At 45.2% G+C, this 9,711-nt stretch overlaps 1 protein-coding gene across 1 annotated transcript; it reads left to right on the forward strand.

The window, feature by feature from the left end:
- The first annotated feature begins 6,170 nt into the window (after positions 1–6,170).
- On the forward strand, positions 6,171–9,608 carry LOC135873646 (tubulin beta-1 chain-like). Its single transcript, XM_065398286.1, has 4 exons — positions 6,171–6,310; positions 7,222–7,330; positions 7,627–7,737; positions 8,313–9,608. The coding sequence occupies exons 1-4, from the start codon at positions 6,254–6,256 to the stop codon at positions 9,371–9,373; spliced, it is 1,338 nt and encodes a 445-aa protein (XP_065254358.1). The 5' UTR covers positions 6,171–6,253; the 3' UTR covers positions 9,374–9,608.
- Positions 9,609–9,711: the final 103 nt, after the last annotated feature.

The following is a 9,711-nucleotide window of genomic DNA, read 5'->3' on the forward strand; positions in this document are numbered from 1 at the left end:
TTTACAAGAATGAAAATGTTACAAGAGTTTTGGTTTCCTTCTTCCTTGTGCAGACTGTTTCTGAGGTTGTGTTGGTTGCCTAGGAAACTGCTGAAGGAGGAATTCGATTGAATGTGTTCCCAGACTGAACATCAGCATTGTGGGCAGAGTGTCAATCGACAGATGTGTGTGTGTGTGTGTGTGTGCACACCCACAAAATGTATACACTGGATGCTTTGGCCCAGATCCACAAAGGTATTTAGGCTCCTAACTTCCACTGATTTCAAGGTTTTTGCGGATCTGGGTCTGTTTTTTTTTTTTTTTTTTTGTAATATCAAAGAATCCTGAACATTCATGATGTTCTGTTAGCTGTGGTAATTCCCTATTATATTTTTCTTTCTAAACACGGTCTATGGCCAAGATTTAAAAAAGTGGGTGCTTAAAATTAGGCTCCTATAGACATATTTAGATACCTAAACCATTTTAAAAAGTGTTCCACTATGGATGCTGCTGGGGACTAAACGCTTTTGAAAATCAGGCCACATTTTCAGGAATCTAAATAAGTTTTTAAAATGCCTGGCTACTATCCTCAGTTTATATATATGAAGGAACAAGAGAAAAAAGGTTAAAATGAGAAGACTGCTCAAGATTACAAAAGCCTGTGTCTAGCAAATTTGGAAATATAATGAAGATTTCTTGACTCAGTTCTGTGCTCTAACTATTGCAGCATCATATCTCCTTAAAGAGATTTTTTTATAAACATCCAGTCCTCACAGGACCAAGATCATTATCTTGGCAACATAAAGCAAACACTCTAGCTGTAGGTGTAACCACACAATTAGAATATGCTGAATTCACAGGTATTAAATTTGCTATCACAGAGGTTGCTTATCGTTAAGCAAATATTGTTAAGTACCACAGTATTTTTAAGTACCATAGAAATATATTGAACATTATCAGGAAAAATTAATAATACAAACTTGAATGTATAAAGGCTTCAGCATTCAAAAACAGCATTCAAAAAGTCTGTTCTCAAGCTGATGCAAAGATCTCTGAGCAATCCCTTGATGATAACCTGACTATGTTTTGCTACTGCAAATGTTGTAAAAATAATAGCGTGGCAAAGATGGCGGGGCAGATCCATGATAATTTACACCAGCTGAGGATCTGCTCAGGAGCCTCCTAGAAGATTCCCAACTTGCAAGGAGGAAGCTCCACTGGAGCAAATTGAGAGACTCAAAATTAGTGGCCACTTTTGAAAATTTGTGCCTAAGTGATATACCCAAGGTCAGAGCAAGCCAGTGTCAGAGACAAGGACAAAACTCAGAAGTCTTGACTCACAGTTTTATTCTCCAACCAGTAGCCAATGCTCCCTCCTTTAGGTGTAAACACCAAAACAAGATCTGAGGTGAAGTCAGCTCCTTTAAAACACATTTTGTATTATTGTTTTAAACAAACAAAACACATTACTGTTAATGATTGAGTCCTTTGCTTCACTGGCCCCATCTGACAGCTCTATAATTATTACATTTGTAACTTGATCATTACTCTTGATAATGTGATACTGTGACCAACAGGCCATCAATCTGATGATACAGTTACAAGCACATATAGCCCCAGATTCCCATTTCCTTTCCCCCAAGTCCTACTTTCAGCACTGTGAATCTGTCATCAATTTTATAAGTGGACTTGATGGTTTCTGCACAATTCATTTTAGGCTTATCAAACTGAAAATCATTTCATGTTTCTTACATGATGAATAGAGCAGTTGGAGGAAATATTGGGTCAGTATCTCTGGGGTGGTTGAAACAAATCTGAGGCTCCTTATCAAGTCTTTAAATTGCCCCCAAATCTTGAGCCATGTCTTCTGGTGGGTTTAGTTCCACAAGGAGTGAGGGGATAGGTAGGGGGGGATCTGTGATATGGTTAGAACAGGAGCACGTGCTTGGCTGGGTGGGGGCTAACTGTGGATAGAATCTGTGTTGTGCCCCAACTAGTGCTAACATACTTAGGGCTGGTCTACACTAACCCCCCCACTTCGGACTAAGGTACGCAAATTCAGCTACGTTAATAACGTAGCTGAATTCGAAGTACCTTAGTCCGAAGTTACCGCGGTCCAGACGCGGCAGGGAGGCTCCCCCGTCGATGCTGCGTACTCCGCTCGCCGAGCTGGAGTACCAGCGTCGAAGGCGAGCACTTCCGGGATCGATCCGGGGCACTTCCGGGATCGATCCGGGATCGATTTATCGCGTCTTAACCAGACGCGATAAATCGAACTCAGAAAATCGATTGCTTACATCCGGACCCGGATGTAAGTGAAGACGTACCCAAAGAAAGAAATCCTGATATCCCAGGGGGCTAAAGTATCATCATCACAGAGACATCTCTGAGCACAAATCGGCTCTACACCGCTATATCCCACAGCACAGGTAGCAAATCTTATGCTAGCATTTCTACTTTTCCTATGTGTGGTCAGTCTCCATGATGCAAGGGCCTTATGTCTGCAGGCTTGCGCAGCTATTGGTGCTGCCATTAACAAGAAGCAGATTCATCCTACTTGTGGTTGAAATAGGAAAAACTGGTCTTTTCACCTAAGCAAGCATCAACCAACATTAATCATGTAAGAACTGGAAACAGATGTGGGTGGAACAATAAAAAAAAAAAGGGGGGGGGCAATACATGCTCTACTGCTATGCTGCAGTTTTCAACAGTAGCAGTGGCAGTATGACATATTCCCATCTAACACCTTCCCCTCTCTCCCCCCCCAATTTGAGCACTGCTCTAAAAGAAGCAAACAGATGTAAGGTTTTCTCCACATCTAGGTCACTTGATCCCTCCCCAATCACCTGGCCATGCAAAATGAGGTCATTTCTACACAACTCCATATCGACAACATTGTTTGTTTGTTTTTTAAGTGCAACTTGAACTATTTATATTATTTCTACGTTAAACGAATTACCTGTTCTTGTAATAGCTTTTTTTTATTTTCAAAGCAATGTAAGCCTTTAGTATTATCATTAATTTGCTAAGGCAGGAAATAATAAATCACTAAAAAGCACAATTTCACAATTGGAAAGATTATATTTTGCATAAACTATAACAGATTAAGTAATTTATTCAGGAAAGCAGTGTGCACTTGAGTTTCCTAAGACTGACGTTTTCAACCTACTGGTCTCTGCCATCCACTCTGGGAGATGTGATAGCTTTCTTGTGAGTTTACCTAATGCCTGAATTTTCCTTTTAAAATGTATGCATATATAAAAAATTGTGATCAGTTGCAGCAAGTGCTAAGCATATCACCCAAGTTCAGTGGTTCCCAATGCTGTGTACAAATTATATATTGGATGTGAAACGGGAGCCTGACTGCAGAATTCCAGATGACAATGGATCTGTGAGTTTAAATTGTGAGAAACCTATTCCAGTACAGAAGGCCTAGCTGCAACATATCTTCAATTAATTAAGATCAAGAGAGGTCTAAATCCAGAGCCTCAAAGGTTATTTACCTGATTTCAGTGATTTCAAATGAAGATGGGCACCTAAATATCTTTGAGGGTGTGGGAACTACTGGTTAGAGTACAGGATGGGGAGTCAGGAGACCTGGGTTCTAGTTCTGAGTCTAGTACTTGCTCATTGTGTGGTATTGGGCAAGTTCACTGCATGATTTCAATTTCCCCATCTATAAAATGGGGATAAAAACATGTCAATTTTTGTATGAAAAGTGCTGTATCAATGAAAAATCTGTCAATCATTACATAGGTGAAGATAAGAAACAAGTTCAATATTTTTAGACTGAATTTAGTAGTATGCAGCAAGTTGGAGGTTTTCTGTTTCTTAAAAAATGTTCCCAAGGGATCAAAAGGTATCAATGTTCTGGTTGATTTTTCTGGTCCAAAAACACACAAACAACCACCCCCACCCCCACCCCTCCACTCACCCAACCTGCTTTTAGAGTCTCTTCCTTAATAAAAAGCACAAGAAAAAGAAAAGTTGAAAATAAAATTTAGGACAAACAATTGGGTGATTCAAAGGCATTATCCTGCCTCTGAATTAGGAGATTGTAGTGGATAGAGGAATCTGGTGATATAAAGACTTTCCAGTCCTAGTCCCCCTCCCCCACTATCCTGCAGTGTTTAGTCGTGATACAAAAGAAGAAACAAAGGGCATTACTCTTATTTACCTAATAATCTCTATGATGTATTCCCCGCGGGGTGCCACCTGGAACTGCGGTACCACTGAGACCCCCAACCCACTAGTCTGGGCTCCCTTTACACTGTACTGCTGGGACCAGCGTACACTTTCACCAGCACACATACAGGTAGGGACACACCCAACTGCAGTTACATGCGGATGCGGTGATCAGCTCTGCATGGGAGGGCTCCAGCTAAGGAACTTCCCAGCTACTCAGGCAACCCTCCTTCCCCACACCAGAGTGTAAACCCAAAGTTATACTGTCTTGCGCTGCACAGGGAACTGTACAGCATCAGCTCATGAAATTCACCCTCTCTCTCAATGTGGAGAGAAATATACAACAGCTTTCTGTCCCAAGTTATGACTCCCATACACTGGTTTTAGACAAAAGCAAAAACAAGTTTATTACTACAAAAGACAGATTTTAAGTGATTATAAGTGATAGCAAACAGATCAAAGCAGATTACCTAGCAAATAAACAAAACATGCAAACTAAGCTTAATTTACTACATAGATAGGATATGAATAGCAAATCCTCACCCTAAGTGATGATACAAGCAGGCTGCAGATTCTTAAGGGGCAAACTGCACTTGCTTACAGCTTAGAATCCCCAGATGTTCCATTCACAGGCTAAAAATCCCTTTAGCCTGGGTCCAGCACTTCCCCCAGTTCAGTCTTTGTTTCTCAGATGTTTCCAGGAGTCTCTTTGGGTGTGGAGTCAGTGAAGAAGCACATTGCTATCACTCCCCTGCCGTACATAGCTTTTGCATAGGGCGGGAACCCTTTGTTTCAAAGCTTGGTTCCCACGCCAGTCAGTGGAAAAAACCTGATATCCCAAGATGGAGACCAGTACCAGGTGACCTGGTCACATGTCCCTGTAGTGTCACAACCTGAATGGGCCCTTCCCAGCCAGCCATCTAGACCAGTGGTGGGCAAACTACGGCCTGCAGTCCGCTTCTGGCCCATCAGACGTATGTATCTGGCCCTTGAGCTCCTGCCGGGGACCGGGGTCGGGGGCTTGCGCCGCTCTGCCTGCCCAGCGTTCCCGCTGGGGAGTGGGGGCTTGCCCACCCCAGACTGAGATCCTTTTGCTTAGTGGTCATACACAAAGGTGTAAACACATTTGTAATACAGATATATAGTCAATATTCCTAACTTCAGATACAAAAATGATACATGCATACAAATAGGATAATCATATTCAGTAAATCATAACCTTTCCAATGACATCTCATATGACATATCTTGCATAAAATGCATTATGATTATATCATAATCACACTACGAAGAATATGGGTTGCAGTGTCACACTCCCCTCTACCTTTAAGACATTATACTTAAGAGCCCTGTGGCGCTAGAAAGCTTGTCTCTTTCACCAACAGAAGTTGGTCCAGTAAACGATGTTACATCCCTCCCACCTTGTCTCCACACACATACGGGTACTCAGCTCATATAAGGCATGTCACTTAGATGACACAGCTCGTTGCAGAAAGGAAATCTTTCCTCCTTCAGTTCTAATTTTTGAAGATAGCTGAATCCTTCTTGACTGTTATGCCCAGGACTCACCGTGGAGGGTGCAGAGGCTGGGGCTGTCTCGCTCGCTGCACTTAGCCAGGGCTGGGGGAGAGCAGGGCGCTGCGCCTCACCCCGCTCGTACAGCGCTAGTCTTGCTCTGCACAAGGGGCCCTGCGGGGCTGGGGGAGCAGGAGACGCTCGCTGCCCTCCGGCTGTGACAAGCCCCCTCCCTGCTGCTGAGGCTGCAGCTCCCCACCCTGTCCCCCGCGATGGCTCCCGCCTAGTCCCCTTGCGCACGAGACAATGCAGCAGCACCCCCACCCCCGCGCGCGCACTGCTAGGCCCCGCCCCGACATTACATCACCCGCTTGAGAAGGGCTGCGGGGAGCGGGATTGTGACTGGAGGGGGCGGGGCTCCGTGGCGCGAGGGGCGGGGCCAGCAGCCCCCTCTATAAAAGGAGGAGCTGGGGGCCGCGCGGCTCAGAGCTTATTGCTGCAAGTGCCAGAACGAGCCAGGGAGTAGCAACCAGCCAGAGGCAGAGGGTGTTTGTTGCCGTGTGACTCGGGCGCCATGCGTGAGATCGTGCACATCCAGGCTGGTCAGTGCGGGAACCAGATCGGAGCCAAGGTAAAGAGCGGGACCTGGGCGGGGCGGGGCCGGGCCCGGCCCCCGCGTGTTGTGTCCCTCGCCCTGTGGCTGGGAGGGGGCAGCGGGCAGCAGCAGCACGCGGGGGCTGGACAGATGCTGCTGCGGTGTAAAGGCGAGGTCACTAAGTGGGGGTGCTGCTGGAGTGTTGGGAACAATTAAATATTTACCTAAAATAATTTTCAGCTGGCCCCTTTGAATCAGCGCATCAAAGCACTTGTTTCAGTTCCCCGTTGAGACGCCACCTCCACTCCATAATGGCACTAAAGGGGAGATTGGGCATTGTCTTGGCCGGGCGGGGGGGAAGCGTATTACGACAGCCTGGTTGCCGTGCTCTGAATTCACAATGGCGCTCATTTCCTCGCTGATGCAGCAGACAACTCCCTGCAGGCCAGATGCCTCGCCCCTTTACACGGGGAGGTAACCGTGCTTTGAGCAGCGTCAGAGATGCTATAAGGGTGTCACATCTATGTAGGCTCTTTCCTGTAGTATCTAACTGGATTCCCAATGGGGGAAATTTCCTTTATAGTGTCTAGCAACCTAAATCACTTTGAAGACTACAACTGGTTAGAGATACTGTAATTCTTAAAGCCTATGGTAGCAGTTCTGGAAATGTTACAATTAGGTGAATGTATCTAGCCATGTGTTTGCTGTCTGATGTTGCAGTTTCCTGCTATTCCTTCTCACTTAATCATCATAATTGTAGCTCGACCAGTTCTCAACTGCTTTAGGGACAGGGGGTAAATGCCTTGTCGGTGTATGTCTCATCAAGGTGCAGTTATTGGTTAGGGCCCTCGGCAGGGGCTAGGTCCATGGAACTACAACAGGCATGTCAGATTGCTCCTGGCAGCCTAATGCAATTATTAAGTGCGCTTTTCAAAACCCTATTTCAGTTCTGGGAGGTCATCAGTGATGAGCATGGCATCGATCCCACTGGCAGCTACCATGGTGACAGTCCTTTGCAGCTAGAAAGGATCAACGTTTACTACAATGAAGCTGCAGGTAATTATACACCACTTATTTCTTCAGATGGTTATAATTTCGCTAAGTAAACCAAAACAAAAGTCAGGTGTATAGATATACAGTTAATTATATTTGGGACCGCTACTGTAAAGGAATTTGCTATTGGCCACTGACCCTTTGTTAGAGGACTCTGAGTCTTTCCAAGATGGCTCTACTTAATACTCTTTCCCTTCTGTCACTGCAGCAGTCTTTCCAGTGAGCTGTGTTGAGGCTGCTCAGAGCAAAGCAGCCTGCTGACTGCAAGTCTGTTATACTGGTTTTTGTTCCTTTTACAGGTAATAAGTATGTACCCCGTGCAATCCTTGTCGATTTGGAGCCTGGTACAATGGACTCTGTCAGATCTGGACCATTTGGCCAAATCTTCAGACCTGACAACTTTGTCTTTGGTATGTAACATTATGTATAGCTGCAGCTGCTGTAGCCTTTGGCTCCTGTGTTGAGACAATGAATTTGAAACTTCCCTGTAGAACTGCTTACATTAATGTTTCTTACTGCATACATTCAGTGTGCCCTCCATGTTTTTGGGTTGCCTGCATGAAACTTAAATGGAATAATTTAGCTCTTAACTTGCGGACTTGAAAAGTCCAAACACAAATGGAATCATAGTATAAACAATAGTTAATTGTAGTAAATCGATATAGCTCGGTAAAACTATTCCCCTTTGTCCATAAATTAGGATTTAATAGTGTTTATAGAATCCATAGAATATCAGGGTTGGAAGGGACCTCAGGGGGTCATCTAGTCCAACCCCCTGCACAAAGCAGGACCAATCCCCAGACAGATTTTTGCCCCAGATCCCTAAATGGCCTCCTCAAGGATTGAACTCTCAACCCTGGGTTTAGCAGGCCAATGCTCAAACCACTGAGCCTTGTACACCATATCCTAAACAGAGTATGTGAAACAACAGCTGCTCCTTCATATTCTGGTGACTAAATCAGCATCTTTCCACTCCACTTTCCAGGTCAGAGTGGTGCTGGAAACAACTGGGCAAAAGGCCACTATACAGAGGGAGCTGAGCTAGTGGACTCTGTCCTGGATGTGGTAAGGAAGGAATCGGAAAGCTGTGACTGTCTACAGGGTTTCCAGCTAACCCATTCTCTAGGTGGTGGCACAGGGTCTGGGATGGGAACTCTCCTCATCAGCAAAATTAGGGAGGAGTATCCAGATCGTATCATGAACACCTTCAGTGTAATGCCATCTCCGAAGGTGTCAGACACAGTGGTTGAACCCTACAACGCCACCCTTTCTGTCCACCAGTTGGTGGAGAATACGGATGAAACCTACTGTATTGACAACGAAGCCTTGTATGACATTTGCTTCCGCACGCTGAAACTCACAACCCCTACCTATGGGGACCTCAACCACCTGGTCTCCATCACCATGAGCGGCGTGACGACCTGCCTCCGGTTTCCCGGACAGCTGAATGCTGATCTCCGCAAGCTGGCAGTCAACATGGTGCCTTTCCCCCGTCTGCACTTCTTCATGCCAGGGTTTGCCCCGCTAACTAGCCGTGGCAGCCAGCAGTACCGGGCTCTGACGGTGCCAGAGCTAACGCAGCAGATGTTTGATTCTAAAAACATGATGGCAGCCTGTGATCCCCGCCATGGCCGCTACCTGACTGTGGCAGCAATATTCCGTGGCCGGATGTCTATGAAGGAGGTGGATGAGCAGATGCTCAACGTCCAGAACAAAAACAGCAGCTACTTTGTCGAATGGATCCCCAATAACGTCAAGACGGCTGTCTGTGACATTCCCCCCCGCGGCCTCAAAATGTCTGCCACTTTCATTGGGAACAGCACAGCCATTCAGGAGCTGTTCAAGAGAATCTCTGAGCAGTTCACGGCCATGTTCCGGCGTAAGGCTTTCTTGCACTGGTACACTGGTGAGGGCATGGATGAGATGGAGTTCACTGAAGCCGAGAGCAACATGAATGACCTGGTCTCAGAATATCAGCAATACCAAGATGCCACTGCTGATGAGCAAGGGGAATTTGAAGAGGAAGGAGAGGAGGATGAGGCTTAAGGCAGTTGGTACCAGAGGAACTCTACTAAAGCAGGCATGTGGTCAGAATGAATTCTGATAATGGTGATAAAGCATGTTCTTCTTTGCCGTGTACTTGATTATCCTCTGTCAGCATTATGTAACCTTAAAGAACTCTATGTAATAATTGTCAAGTCAAGTTTATTGACAGCTTTGATCTTAAAGTTTAAGACACATAAAGGCATGTGTTCAAAATAATGTCTCCTGGTTTGTTTCTTTAAAATAGGTCTCCACTTCTCATCCAGCATACCTTTTTCTATATAGTCTTGGTAACTTCACATTCAGTGCTTCTTGATATGGAGTTAAGTAGTTGCTACATA

This window comes from Emys orbicularis, chromosome 2, assembly GCF_028017835.1.
Source record: "Emys orbicularis isolate rEmyOrb1 chromosome 2, rEmyOrb1.hap1, whole genome shotgun sequence".
Classification (NCBI taxonomy): Eukaryota; Metazoa; Chordata; order Testudines; family Emydidae; genus Emys; species Emys orbicularis.

Bases quoted from the DNA above. Each gene is read 5' to 3' on its own strand.
- LOC135873646 (XM_065398286.1), top strand. From the start codon at position 6,254: ATGCGTGAGATCGTGCACATCCAGGCTGGTCAGTGCGGGAACCAGATC. The intron at 6,311-7,221 runs GTAAAGAGCGGG...ACCCTATTTCAG, and splicing joins GGAACCAGATCGGAGCCAAG to TTCTGGGAGGTCATCAGTGA. The intron at 7,738-8,312 runs GTATGTAACATT...TCCACTTTCCAG, and splicing joins ACCTGACAACTTTGTCTTTG to GTCAGAGTGGTGCTGGAAAC.